The sequence below is a fragment of the Thunnus albacares genome, chromosome 8, assembly GCF_914725855.1.
Source record: "Thunnus albacares chromosome 8, fThuAlb1.1, whole genome shotgun sequence".
NCBI lineage: Eukaryota > Metazoa > Chordata > Actinopteri > Scombriformes > Scombridae > Thunnus > Thunnus albacares.
In genome coordinates this window covers 19,510,015-19,525,683 of record NC_058113.1, presented here as the reverse complement: position 1 = coordinate 19,525,683, position 15,669 = coordinate 19,510,015, and the positions used below count along the sequence as shown (strand labels likewise).

The 15,669-nt window shown below is 41.2% G+C and overlaps 1 protein-coding gene across 2 annotated transcripts in view; it reads right to left on the bottom strand.

Moving 5' to 3' along the window:
* Positions 1 to 11,021: 11,021 nt before the first annotated feature.
* The window catches only part of kcnn3 (potassium intermediate/small conductance calcium-activated channel, subfamily N, member 3), a 47,470-nt gene continuing 42,822 nt past the window's right edge, over positions 11,022 to 15,669 (bottom strand). For both annotated transcript variants that reach the window (XM_044360322.1, XM_044360323.1), the window contains exons 9-10: positions 14,990 to 15,059; positions 11,022 to 14,159 (exon numbers count right to left, since the gene is read on the bottom strand). In XM_044360322.1, coding sequence (XP_044216257.1) covers positions 13,728 to 14,159; positions 14,990 to 15,059 — 502 coding nt within the window. In that variant the 3' untranslated portion in view covers positions 11,022 to 13,727. The remainder of the gene's footprint in view (positions 14,160 to 14,989; positions 15,060 to 15,669) is intronic.

Sequence of the window (15,669 nt, the reverse complement as noted above, 5' to 3'; positions counted from 1 at the left end):
TCTGTGCTGCTTCAGCATCTCACAGAGGCAGTCAGAGTACTGGCCCCTGAGCTCTACAGTCACAAAGTTAATAAATTAGTAATCATACATTTATATACACACACAGACACAGACACACATATGTGTATAAACCATGCAAATGCACATATACTATGCACATACAGACAAGCTTGCATGCACGCGCACAGAAATACACAGCTGCAGGACTGAGGGTCACTGTGATGGATGCTATTCCTCCATGGCTGTGAGCATTAAAAACCTGGTGACCCGGTAAAACAATCAGTCATGTCAGTTTGTCACAGCTTGGAATTAATCATTCTTGTGTCTGTGATCATTTCCTGCATTAATTATTCTGCCCATGTAGCTTAAATAGTCTGCCGGCTCTGAGTGTCTGCCAGCGCCATGTGTGAAAGAGTATTTGGGCTGAGCAAGAGGAGTTAGAGGGAGTCACTTAGAGGGATTTGAGGATGTCAAACTGCATCCCCTTCTGGTCTAACCCTACTAAGTGCAGCTCAGCACACCTACTACATGACACTGGGAAGACTAGAGATTTGAATTAGAGGTGGAAATCAGGAATCACTTTGCTGATGCGAATCACTGCATTCAGGTCAGTTCAAAGACTCGTAGTCACTGACTATATACGTTGTTCACTTTTTTCCTAAACTAAGAGGACGCATCACTGTTCAAATACACCTCAGTTATTTATCTGTGCTTCAGGTGGCCCATATAGTAAATGAGCACATCACCATTCATATGACCCCGATGACCAGAGCTGAAGAACTCTGACTATCTTCAGTTCAGTAGTACTTTCAGTCAGATGCTAGTCCAGTTCAGTACAAAACTAGTCTATGCAAGCACTGCACATATGTTTAATAGCTTAGCAGCCTATTGTTTATGACAGACTTGTCAGATGCTTTAATGAGGAGGTAACACACTGTGAATCCCGGCTCAGCTGGCAATGACAACCTACTGATTCAGACAGCGACGATGATGATTCATTAAGTTCACTTTGATTAGAGAGTTCACTTTCTAATGCAGTTCTCAGTGGCAAAAATATGAAAACACCAAAAATATCTGTTAAAGTCATTTAGCAATGCAATGAATAGAGTGACGGAGGGAAATGAGCTGGAGGGAGAAAAACAGGGTGGCAGAGAGATGTAAACACAATCTGTTCCAACCACTGAGAATGTTTGAGCACACTGCTTTGTGTTGGCTAATTGCAGCCTTGCTCAGTGTGTAAGGACTGCTGTCAATAGTTTACATGGGAGACAGGCTCAGAAAATGTAAATATATAATCAGTAGCCAGATGCCGCTCAGTTGTTTTGGTTAGCCAAGTTGTTACGGAGTATGTTTACACACAGGTGGCAAATGGATTATTTCCTGTCAGTAACGTCCTGCGGTTGGAATAAATAATTTGATAAGTGTACACATGCCTATTTCAACTGGTAGTTTACACAAACAAGTAGATTCATTCTGTATTTGAGTGATAATTTATGAAAGGGTGTTTCAAAATTACAGACACACTACAGACACAAATATGTAAAAAGGATGAGACTGAATGTCTATGCCTCAGTTTGTTATGTAGGTTGATACAATAGTTTAATTCATTCATCCTATTGTGTTCATTGTCTATACCCACATATTCTTGTTTAGGGTCATAAGGGATGTGGGATCTGTCTGTGCATGCATTTGGATTAAGGCAGGAAACACACTCACAACAATAGGCAATTTACAGTCTCCAGTCCACCTGACCTACATTCCTCGGGAAAGTGAGAGAGCACCGCAGCAGCACAGAAACAGACACAAACATATCAGGCAACATAAAAATTCTGAACACCATTCTTATTTATATAACACAAATAACCTAAGACCTAATAACCTGTGACATAAGAGTCATCATACAATCCACTGTACACATGTTCATCCAAAAAAATGATGTAAAACCCTGTAGAATTGCTGATCGATACGGTGAAGTGAATCAATACAGAATTTATTTTAACTCAGTACCCAACGCCCCAGAACTATCACTGCTATAATTATTGGCACTTCAGTGCAATATGGAATAAAAATAAATAATGAAATCTTAAATCATTCTCACATTACATGAATTTGACTTGAATATCCAATTTGTAATATTCTCAAAATCCATTCCTGTTGGAATCAGCCAATCAACAGCTTTCTCTGTGCTCATTAAAAAATAAATAGTCAGTGTGAAGGACACCCTGATTGCTAATCAACAGTTTCACATATGCGTGCATGTGAGCGTGTGTTTGTGTTTTTGTGACTCCCCTTGCTCGGCATCCTTTCTAGTCTGTGTGAGGAAACTCCCCTCTGATACAGACACAGATGGTTGCTACGGAAACAGCATCACTTCTCAGGAAAGTAAATGGAAAGGGTTGGAAGGATGTAGAGAGAGGGGGTGGTGGTGTATGTGTGTGTGTGTGTGTGTGTGTGTGTGGTGGGGGGGGGGGGGGGGGGGGGGGTTAAAAGCACTGAGTCCAAAGGAATATGAATTTCTAATGTAATTCTGTCTGTGTATGTGGTGTTTGCGTGTGCACTTGTACACGTGCGTGCTTCAGTGTCTTTCTACATAAGTGTGACAAGAGGAAGAAGTTATACCACTAGCAGGAGGGAGGCAAGATAAAAAAGAACAAAGGAAATTAAAGTAAATTAAGAAACTTTCTGTACTTGTGGGGTACTGGGACTGAGGGCAGGGTTTGGCCCCAATGGAGGGTAGAGTGGAGGAGGTGGATGAGGATGAGGAGGAGGGATTGAGACAAAGTAGCAGGGGAGCTACAGACCACTCTCAGCTTGTTCTCTTCCTTTGATGACTGCTGGTTAGAGCCCTGAAGTTTTAACAGTGACAAACATCAGTTGCTGGACAGACACACATGCACAACTTTGATATAAAAATATAGGCTACCAACTGGTCCAGAGACAACTGCAGAATGAGGCTGTGTTACTAAAAATATCACATTTGACTTGACTGCCACCTGGACACCAAAAGCTACACACTGCTGGCATGTTGGTGACCATGCCTAGGCTTTAATTGGCCAACTGACTCCACCTCCTCCAAAGGATCAGAGGCCAGGACTTGGGACTTGCCTCATATATAATAAGCCATGTCACTCTGACAGAGGGCACGCCTCAGACATAGAAACCTAGAAAAAGATAGAAAACGTCACACACAGTGAGTGAACTGGGAATTAAATGTACGAGTGGCACTGTGCTGTGAGTGTAGTATGCAGAGGAGTTACAGGTGCAGTAGCAGAGTTTTATCAGTGGAAGTGGCTACACTAGAAGTCCTGTCAGGAGAGGAAGCAAAGCACAACTCCCCAGTGGCATCATTAAAAATCCTATCGTCTCCCCCTTCATCGCGATTCAACTGAACAGCCTGAAAAATAGGTCAATTAACAACCTCTGCTCTCTTACTCCCTCTCTCTTTTTCTCTCTCACTCACATACATGCAGGCACGTCCCCTGTATGCAGCCTGAGGGGAGTGTGGGCGGCCAGTGTTGCCATGGAGCTAATGTTGTGCTGGTCTGTGGTGATAGTGACAAGGGTATGTCCTGGTCCCAATGCCTCTACCTGCACAGCAACTGGGACCACGATCAACAAGGTTTACGAAACAAAAAATTATTTCCTGTATTTTGGGAAAAAAAGGACAAGGGATGTACTCACACACAGCAGCATTAGAGTAACACTTCAACAAGTGTATCTCTTCTTTCTAGGAATAATCATCCCCTTTCATTAAACTGCCTAGCTGAAAGTATATTTAACTTCAGTCTACATTACTGTATAAACTGCTGTTGGGATGCCGGCCAACCTTTTTAGGACTTGGCATGAAATATACATAAAACATTTATGGATTTTGAAAAACAAAAAGGACTGCAGTACCGTCAGGGTGTGTTTGATTTGAATGCCTAGGAAGCTGACTGCACACTTAACTAAAGCTTGAAAGGATCAGGTAGACATTTAAGAGCCTGTAATATGATCTGTTGTGCCAACACACACAGATACACACAAACACACACACACACACACACACACACACACACATGCATGCATTAATGATTTTATCCAGTATCGCTAATGGAATGTCAACATTACTTCCAGGACTGCCTATGTGAGAGAGACCTCACTAATCCAATTATATCTCTAATGGCATGAGAAAAGTTAATTGAACAGAAAAGTCGGAAAACATATTGCAATAAACTCTTAAACCTTTTAATGTGGGCATAAAATGAAAATGTCTGTGTAGGTGTCTAGGAAATGTAGGGTTGGCAATAAGTAAAGTGAGGGATGGTGATTTGCTTCCTCAGCTTTCCTGGGCCAAGCCATTCAGAGCTGAAGACCACAGATATCACTAATGTAAGATGCTAAAGTGTTGAGGAAATAAAAAGTATGTGTGCTGTAGAGAGGATGCTGGACAGACACTGACTCACCCCCCTCCCCCCCCAACCAAATACAGTTAAGGGTGATGCGAAGATGTAACTGGGCTTCAATATGCAGTAAAAAGAAGTGTGATAGTGTTGAAGTTTTATAATTTAAAATAGTCAAACCATCTTTAAGCCTCACTGACTATAGTTATTATAAAAAATGACATTGCAACACTTTTGCCTGCAATTAAGGTGCCTTGAGGCCACATACTGATATGGAGATTGAGCAGGGTGCAGTCTATGGCCTCCAACAGAAGGTGGAATCCCCGAGCACTGGCAAACTGGTCTGGTTCTCTCGCTCCCTGCACAGGCAGCATGATGGTCTTCGCCCCTGCAGTTTCGTCTCTGGAGGAACACAACATGACTAGGCCTTAGCACATCTGGACGGATGAGAGAGAGAGAGGAAAGATGGGTAAAGAAGGGGGAGTGTGAAAGTGGGAGAAAGTCAAAGTGTCACAGTTCAGATACAGAGCAACAAGAAAGACAGTCCAAAATGCAGACACACACACAAGCTGATTGGGTTGAATTAACAGCACTTGTTTCAACATGAAAATACTACCACTTAAAACTATGGTCAATAAACAGGCTTAGAGTTTGGCAAAATAGAGGCAGTCCAAAAAGGGAAACCAGACTGATATTGCAAAGGCAGAAAGCAGATCACAGACGGCAAATGCAGGCAGGTTTATGTAACTTGGAACAGACTGGCAGGAATGGCTTTAACAATGGCAGTATTGCAAATTAGTGAAAAGGGGCAAGCATATATACACTGGGACTTAATGAGTGATGAGGGACAGGTGTGCAGGTGCTGCATGATCAGGTGCCTGAGCAAAGGTTGGGAAAGTCTAAGGGTATCTGTTGGAAGGACAGAGTCAACAAAAAATACAGGGACACAAGGAGCGATTGAACATTTTGCTTTTGTTACTATGAATCTATAATTTATTTACAGAGTGTGTGTGTAAACACTGACCTATCCTGGGATGGTGTTTTTAGGATTATATACATCTCATACCTGAATCACTTTCCAGCCCAGCTTCTTTCCCATTATTGTTTCCTCCTTTTATCATCACCACGGCAACACGACTGTCACTCTCTGACCAACTCACAATGCTGCTCCCGCACTTCTACTTGTTCAGACACACAGACTCATCAACATGTAAACACACAAGTGCAAATACAATCTTGCTGAATTCAGTACTTCCTCTAATCCCTCTCACACATAGATACATAAATACACACTCGCATGCATGTACACACATGTACAGACGTGTATGGATCTGTCTCTGGTTGCCAGGGAAACACACGGACATGGGGCATCAGAATAAGGGGTTCGCAGATCTGCACTTCCCAGTGAACTATGACTGATGGGGTCATTGGAGGGTTTTTACTGCTATGAAAAGTCAGGGAGCAATAGTCTGTGTATGTGTGTTTGTGTATGTGTGAGTACATACACCGTTGTCATGTGTCTGCTGCAATGCTGAAGAGCCACAACATAATATGTTATGTTAGTAGAAGCTTCCAGCACAGGTAAGCACCTCGACTCATCTCTGCTGTCTGCACAAAGAGAAGTCAGAGATAAAAGGATGCTGTTGTGATGGGAACAGTCTCCCGCTGACAGAACCTGGTGACATTTGGGCTGCTTGTTATGATGATGACATTACATTTGACAGGTGTAGCACATGATCGTGGATGAGCACAGGCAGGTGAAAATTGTATCCGACCTCCAGCGTCCATCCGTCTGCCTCCTCTTCTAACAATAAGGCTACATGCACACACAGTGGACAGAAATACTCACTCATAGGCCGTCATGACTATTACAGGAGTGTAGTGTTAGGTCTGTTTTAAAGATCCCCTCCAGATGAATTCAGATGTATTAATACATATACAAATACTCTGCTTGGATAATTACCACTTTAAAATCCTTAAAATTGCATCTACTCATTCTCCCTCATTAAAAATTACAGAATCTAAAAATATGTACAGTACCTGTCAAAAGTTTGGACACACCTACTCATTCAAGGGTTTTTCTTTCTTTCTTTTTATTTATTTATTTATTTTTACTATTTTCTACATCATAGAACAATATTGGAGACATCAAAACTATGTAATGACACACATGGAACTATGTAGCATACAAAAAGTGTTAAACAAGCCAAAATATGTTTCATAGTTAAGATTCCTCAAAGTGGGAAGAGACAGGAAGAGTATAAAAAGACAAATAAGGAAAAGAAAGTAATTGTTTCATTGCATTTGCATCTTAAAAGACACAATAGTTGATGCTATTAATCAGCAAATAATTTCAGTTTTTTTTAATAGACTGCAAATAGTGCCTTTATTCAATCTCTTAATTATTTACACACATTCACACATACACACACTGATGTCAGCAAGCTACCATGCGAGGCACTGGCCTAACCATCGGAACTATTGCAGTTCAGCTTCTTGTTTAACCAAGATTGAATTGCCAACCTTGCTATAACTGCTCTACCTATTGAACCAATTTTCTACAGTATAAGCACACGTGCTTCACTTTGGAAAGTAGTCAGTTATTATATTAAGTTTGTGTTTTATAACAAATAAACCTGCAAAAATATGTGTTTTTGTTCATTCTACTAATGCATCTTAATTACATTTATTAAACTCAGTTCTTTCTGATGTTAAAGTCATGGCCATCTCTTGATTTGTTTTTATTAAAACGTTCCTGCAGTCATATTCTTTCACACTTTGGCTAAGTTTGGATTGGAATAAAAGTAAAAATCCAATTTCCATTTTCACCTCTTTGACTGTCATGTCTCTACATCTGTATGTCTTTAGCTGTATATCAGCCCAAACAGCCACACTGAAAAATAGAGAGACTGAAAAACAGGTGGAGAGAGAAACAGTGAGGCAGAGGCTAAAGTGTTAAAGACTAGTGAAATAAAAAAGATGTCATACATTACAGACATTACCTTGGCCTAAAAATTATAGCCCCCAATCATGAAAATGCTCATAGCCTGAGAAAAATGATGAAAGCCCTGGGAGCAGAAGAGACTGCCAGTAAATAACATAGATAACAAGCTCATCACGTCTGGGTATCTGCTGTGCCCTGGGCAGTGCATTGCCTCAGGCTGCCTGGCTTTCACACCTCTTTTACTGTTACTTTATTTTCACCCTGGGCTGAACAAACAACAGGCTGGGTTTATATGACGCCTGTTTTATGGAAAAAAAAAAAAAAAAAAATCAATTTCCTCTGTAAAAGAAAAATGGTGTGAATACCGTGACCGCCTTCACACTCAAGTAGATTTACTTACACATGATAAGCCCTGAAAATATCAGTGTGTGGTCACCTTTGGGACAAGCATTGGTGTGAACTAATAGGAAGGCGTTTAATTTAAATAGCTTTGACTCAACTATCACTAATCAGTAAGAAGATGTGAATAAAGGGAAGGTGCAAAACATTTGAATATTATGTATTATATATTTGTGTCATATATTGTCTGTAAATGGACTCAAAAGCCAACAACTACATCCGTAAATGGGTGGGCTTTCCTCGATGTCTTTCCAGCACAGCACTGTTTGGGAGAAACACTCTGAAGCTTCCATTGAAATCCATTAGCTTGGGCTACAAACAGGCGAAAGTGAGCCTTGTGTTTGAGCTGAGACACTTACCTGACCTGTCTACCCAAAACACCGAGGCCCAAGTTCGTACAGGAAGCAAGAGGAATATAATGCAGACAGTAGACCAGACCATCAATCAACTAAAACAGCAGGAGATTATTGGATTGCTGCAGCCAGGCAGAGCCAGTTTTGGATGGGGAACAGCACCCAAGATGTGGTCCAAAACCAAAAAGAAGGAAAGGAAAGACCTTGTGATTTCTGAAATTGTGAAGATGGAAGAGGAAAGCTATAAAATCAGAACTGTGACCCAAAGGCAACAAGGGAGCTGGACAACTTGGGAGGCTGTGATCAACAGGGCTGTTATGTGGGCGGATATGTGGAGGATGACTGAGGCTGAGCTTCTTTATCAGGGCTACATACAATACCCTTCCCAGTCCCCTGATGATTGATGCAAGGCCGTTACGGATGCTGCCACGACCGGGTATGCGTAAGTTAGCTGAAATCCTGGAGGCATGCAGGCTGGAAGCAAACAGGGCCAGCCTGGTAACATCACAGCAACTGATCCAGTTTGTCAGGCAAGGGGCTGACACTCAGAGCAGCAGCATGAGGGAGTGGTCTCTCCTGTCAACCAGAGGCGAGTGGAACATGAGAGCTGACCTCAACCATCAGTTGAAGTTCCCACAAGAGATCACCACAACCTCCCTACGGCCAGATATCATGCTTTGGTCTACCTTCACTAGGATGGTCATTATGGCTGAATTGACTTTTCCATGGGAAGAGGGAATGGAGGCTGCCTTTGAGAGAAAGAAGGAAAAGTACACAGAGCTGGCAGCTGTGTGCTCACAAGTAGGGTGGAGGGCGTTCACCTATCCTGTGGAAATTGGTTGCAGAGGCTACACTGGAACATCCAGCCAGCGGTTCCTGAAGTCTCTTGGGATCACAGGCTCCAAGCTGAGGAAGGCTCTCAAAGACCTTGTGGAGGAGGCAGAGCAAGGGAGTTTCTGGCTCTGTAAAAAGGACAAGGCGTGGGGAAAGCAAGGGTCCCTGGGCTGGCTGCAGGGGGCGGTAGGGAGACGTTCCTGATGCTGCTCCACCACTTTGAGATGTTACGGGTTTAAAGGAGCACAATGTCAGTGAAGGGTGGCTCCTGGCTGACGACCCTGCAGCTGGCACAGAGGTGTGTCAGGCAGAAAAGCCCAGCATGTAGACCCACCTGTGCTCATATGTGTTCTAATGTGGCTTATTTCATCAGGTTTCGCACATTTTTCAGACTATTTTAAACAGTGATTTCTTTATTACACCCTCAGGATGGTCTCATGAGGCAAAAACTCATTTTTTAGAGTCCTGGCCACAATTACAGCACAATGCAAGAATATGTTGTTTATTCGTTAGATGAGACTGGAATTTATGTATTCCTCTGTTCTGTCTCTTTATACTCTGCAAATATTAGTTAGACAAATCCACAAGACAAGTCAGAAATGGTTTAGGTGAACAAATAAAAAATCAAAGACAAAGAGAAAACTAACTTTGACTATTGTGAGCTTTTTTTCACTGCTAAAACATTACAGCTAATGTTGTTCCAAGGATCCTGGGATTACACCCAATTAAAATGAAGACATCTGACAAATATGCAAATCTGAAAACAAACAATCCTGTGTTATAAAATGCATCTCTTGCTGGCAAGAAATAGTTCCAACTGCAATTTGAATTACAGAAAAATGGAAAGGAGGACAAACAATTTTGCAGTTTGACTGAAGGAGTGACCAGAAATGTTTTTTTACCACAAGTGTTCAGGCATGCTCATTTCAACAAGGACCAAACTGAAAATCAGTTAGCCACATAAGTGCAAATGAATGCCTACCCAGCAAGTAGAAAATGTCTTTCTTTCTCTTGTATTGGTGTTTTTATTTTAGACACCGTGCCTTTTAGTAAATTAAATTATTCCTGCTTGCTTTCAGTCTAGTGAAGTTTTGGCGGTATGCTGTATGCATACATGCTGTAATCTGTCTTAATTCTCGGTAGCAGCACTGAGTCATCTGCATCATTACATGTTCACTGTTGTTGAACTGATTGTTGCATGCCAAGTAAAAGTTGTAGGAGGTTTACCACAAACATAAACCTATAAGCAACACACTGATACACCCCTTCCCCAAACTATCAGTGAAGACACAAACCATTTTAGTTTTTGCTGAATACAGCTACATTGAAAACAAACTGGAGATACCAATTTTATCCACATTTAGACAGTCTTTCCTAATTAGATGGATTAACATATGTAATTGGTCCTGGAATTTGACAATGGCTGGACAACAAAAGCACTTGCAGGTGTATTTTAAGTTAAAGGCCCATATTTCATATTTCAGGCATCATTTATATTTAGTTATATAGTTAGGTAACTTATAGCCTATTGTGGCTTGCTCAAAACACCTATGTCATAGTTTTTCTATTCAGTAACCAATAAATAAGGAAACTATTTGAATATATCCTACAAAAAAACCTTTCAGTTGACCTTTTAACCTTTACCAAGTTGCTGTCCATGGTGCTTCGTCAAAAGATCGCAAAAGGAGGAGCAAGATGTCGCCCGCCTCATTGTTCCATCAAAAAACAGAAAATACCCAACTTATTATGTTCCATAAATGAGTTGACAGTAGTCACAGATGAGATAATCTTCTTAGTGAGAGATATGAGTAAAAATAGAGATACGAGTGACATGCAAAATAAGTAAAATTGCCTTTGGCCTTTCTAAAAATAGTCTTAGGTAATTATTCAGTGTGTAGATAAGCAAAATTAACCACAAGATTTGCTTATTAAGGTCAGACATTAAACTAAATGGGGAATACCTAATGAGAGATATATCTAATCTGTTGTTAATTCAATAAGTGGCATTTTTCTTAATCACCGCACCATTAAGCCCCCTTGGCAGCCGAGAAAGTACAGAATAAAATAAATAAATAAAAACCAGCCACACAGAAAACATGGAAGCTGTAATGTTATAGATATATACTTTATTAATTCTCTCTGATAAAATAAAATTACAAAATAATTTCAACCTCAAACGGCACTTTCCTTCTTCATAATTATTTAACGTATTGTTAATACATATATCATAATTGTCATAACGAATGAGAAGAATACTATAGTTTAGTAATATTAGATATCAGCTATAACTGCGTTTAATCATAATGGTAGAAAAGACTAAGCAATCCAAAGCTAGATTTCGTTAACAGCATACTGTACAATATTCCAAGCGTATGTAATTCAGTATTCCGGCCACAGCGTGTCGCTATAAGACAGTTTTGAATATTGTCTCCAATGCAAAGGGTAGGCTTGTCTCTTTTTCCATCACACCATTACAAATCCTCTCAGATATACCTTAGTCTGTCTATGTTTTATTTATTTCATGAACAGCTGTTCCTTCATGGCCATTTATCCTTTATAAGGTTTATTTGTGTTCCCTTGTGTTCATCCGAAGTCCACCTTGAGCTGTTTTAAAGCAGTGAAGAGCAGTCCATGTACAGCACTGTAACAAGTCCATGCCCAGATTTTCACAGTTATTCCCTCAGAAATATTGTCAAGATATCTGCAACGCCTCCTGCTATCTTTTGTCCCCAGTGACAGCAGCGTTCCCTGCCTCTTATTGAAGTCCATTTAAGAGAGAGCACTTTGGTTGTTGAGGTGTGTGTATTATATCTGTATGTACATGCGTGTGAGTGTCTGTTCTTGAGTCTGCATGGCAGTTTAAGTGATCGAGCAAGCAAGAGTGTTTGAGTGTAGGTTCCTATTTCTTTACACAGAATACATTCATGATAACAGTGAGTTGTTTTGGGACTGCAAGCCTGAAAAAAAAATGGCAGTTAAGTAAAGTCTTCTTCCCTTCATGAAGGGTCATAGACTGACATACACTGTGAAAAAATATTAATCACATTAACTTATAACCACACAGATAAATCAGTGTTGGATTAAAAAAAAAGTCAAATTACCAATGTAAAAAAATCAACATTTTAGAGATTTTAAGTATAACATTTTTTTCAGAGAATGAAAACAAAACAGATACATACAGCATCTCAACCAACCTGACTCCACAGCTACGTCTACATGAAAAACAAAATCATTTATTATTGATGGATAACGTTCTGATTGTTATTATAACTGTCTGCAGTAGAACTCTAGGTAGAAACATTATTTTTTAATGACATAAAATGAGAAGACCCACTACATATGGAGCATTAAATTTGTGCAAAGCTCCGACTAGTCGAGTCAGCGTTTCATATATAATATATAATATATGTGATATCATCTTGAACATTAATAGACCAGGTTGAAATGCTAGTTTCATGAATGCTTGTTTTATAAACCATCCCAATAGTAATGCACTTGATACAACTATTAATTGAGTTTTTCCTTTTATATGAAATGTTCACAGAAATTAAACAAAATCTTCTACAGTCTCATTTCAGTACAGCAAGCATACAGGTACACTTTAATGTCAGTTAAACTAAACTGGTAATTCAATCAATAATATGCAGTAATAATGCAATAATAAAGTCCTGTTATAGTTGTGTTAGCGCATTTTATCATCTGCTACTATCTTTTTCATCACAAATAGATGTTAAGATGACTCATGTCACTCAGTATCTGCTTATTTCAACTTGATTTGTAATTTGAGTAGTTCAGTGAACGGTTACAATTGAACAGTTTAAGTGTCACAACTATGCATTGTATGTCTAAACTACTGCGTTACAAAAAAAAAAAAGAAAGTTGTTTGGATGAACATTTTTTACAGTGTGTCGACATTGCTTGGCAGTGCTCTGTGGAGATTGACAGTGCATCCAGTGCTTGGCAGTATAGGCTATAGTATTATCTGGTGGGCTAGTGCATTAATTTCTTTATGTGGGTGCAAATAGGGCCTGCATTGTGAAAGATTGTGTACTTATGTTTGTGCTGTGTTAACTTGTATTGCGTGGATGTGGAGTTGATATAATGCGTGTGTGTGTGTGTGTGTGTGTGTGTGTGTGTGTGTGCGGTGCATGCCACTAGTTTTTTTTAATCGTGGTCGTATTGATCGAACCTTCTGTTAAAGGGATGCTCGTTAACACACAATTAGCATTCAGATATAAAATACATCATAAGGATAAAAAGTCATGGTCATTAATTCCTGATGAAGGGAGAGAGAGATTGGGAGAGGGGGAGGGAAGGAGAGAGAGAGAAAGAGAGAAAGAGAGAGAGAGATAGAGAGAATAAAGGCCTTTTTCAGTAATTAAAGTGGATTCCATTTAGGAGCTCTGAGTTCATATAATTATTCCTCGTTATTTCTCCTCCTCTCTCCTTCCCCCTCCTCATCCTCTCTACCTCCATTCCTCACCCTCTTGACATCCTTCCTCCCCCTCACACCTTTTAGAGTCTCCATTTTATCTCCATTTTTCTTCTTCCTTCCCTCTTCAAGGAAAGCGCCCCAAAGTCCCTAACATGTCTCATCATTCATACTAGCCATCCATCTTAATCCCATTATTTCTCCTCATCGTCCCGTCTTCATCCCTCTCACTCGTGGAGCGTTAGTTTCAGAGGATTGCCTCACATTTCTCTCCTTCTCCCTTGTTCCTCTCGTTTAGTCTGTGGTGAGAGGACACGCACATCCCTCTCCTCTCTCCCTGTTTCCTTGCCGTATTTGTCCTCTCCTGGTCCTCAGAGCTGTCTTCAGCAGCTAGAGGTACAGGTGTTGGGGTTGGGACTTGCTTCCAGGCTCCCCTCTGGGCTCAGTGGTGGGGGCGACAGAGGGGACTCCAAGGCCAAAGTAGGGACCTGGGCTGAGGGTGGTGCTGGAGCTGTGACCTGGACTGGAGACATTGCGGTTGGAGCAGTGGTTAATGAACCTGCTGGGGACAGTGGGACCACAGCACCTCCCCCTCCACCTCCACCCCCTCCTCTGCCATCCCTCACATCTCTCTCTCGGAGCAGGTGGACCAGGGCGGCGTGCTGAGCACTGAGGGTAGCTGAGAGGTGGGCAGGCAGGGCGTTGAAGCCAGCGGTGAGCTGCTCCACCCGCTGCTCCAGAGACAGCATCTGGCGCTCCAAGTCCTCGCTGCGGTCGTTGAGCTCAGACATGAGCTCATACATGACACTCTGCATCTACAGGGGGAGAAGAGTAGAGAGGAGAGGAGTGTGGAGGACAGGAGAGGAGAGGAGAGGAGAGTGGGAGATGAGTCAGTGTACATGGAGTACTTTGAAGAAGGGAGACAGATTGCAAATACGTAAACAAGAGTGCAATGAGAGTTGCTTTATTGAAGCATGTTTAAAGAAAATTATTTTGAATGGAATGAGGGGAGACAGTAGAAGGAGTTAGAGGGTAAAGAAAAAGTAAAATGAGGGCAAGCACGAGGCTCAGGAGGAGTGAGTAAGACACTGAGCAAAAGGAAAAAATGTCCAAGAAGGAGGAGAAGCTGGAATGAAGAAGAGGCTGAAGGGAAGTCTCTACGTGGGTGTTATAACATTGTGAAGAAAGAGAGAATAAGAGAGAGGAGAGAGAGAATGAAAGGAGCACACACACACACACACACACACACACACACACACACACATACACACATACACACATACACACGTGTGCTCACATTATCACTCAGACACCCACACAGTAACAGAAAAACAAGAGCACTCCCCACCCTCCTCTCATTTCCTCCTCACTCTCTCACTCAGTCATCCCTGTTTTAACACTTGTTCCGGTTGCTAGGAGACGCAAAGCCACAGAAACGTGCAGGTCAGCATGGAAACGGAGGAATGCTGTGCTGTATTTTGGTGGGGAAAAGGCATGCTAGGTATGCTAGTCCGCATAAATTATGTGTTACTTATTAACTGTATGATGGTTGTGTGTCAATGAAGTGTACGTCCTACATAAATGAAGAGCAGCGTGTGTGTGTGTGTGTGTGTCTGTATCAACTGTGCGTGTGTGTGTGTCTCACCTTTGAGAGGTCCACTAGTGTGTTGGCTTGATCACTGAGTTTCCTCTGCTCCATTTTCACACTGCGTAATCTGCAAACAGGTGCACACACAGGCACACATAAATACACAAACACACATGCAAAGAAATGAAACACACAGTGGTCGGTCCAGAGAGCTAATCCCTCCGGGTCCCGATGACAACACTGTGGAGCGGTCACCTTGCCTAGTTCAGCCTAATTTCTAGCTGCACTAGATTTGAGTGCAGAAACACAGTAAGCAGAAGACATAATACACACATACATTTCTTTGTTGAAATAAGACAGAGACCTTAAAGGGTATGTTCACAGTCTGTCCTGAAACAATAGTCAGGAGCCCTCCTGTTCATACTGACCATTAAGAGATCCCTTCATAATGCATTTTCAATGTAAGTGATGGGGGACAAAATCTAGTCCTTCTTCTATCTAAAAATATATTTGAAGAATTATTATAAGCTAATATGAGGCTTCAGTCATCAAAATGAGTAAAATCAAGTCAATATCTTCTAAAGTTATTGTCTTCTTAGTGCCAAATTTCCCGTGTTTGTTACAATCCTTCCACTGCTGAACAGGAAAACTGTCCATCAAGACACAAAGAGGGAATTTTTTACTAAAATGACTCTTACTGTGGAAGATCTCCACTTTATTTGACTAACTCAGATGAC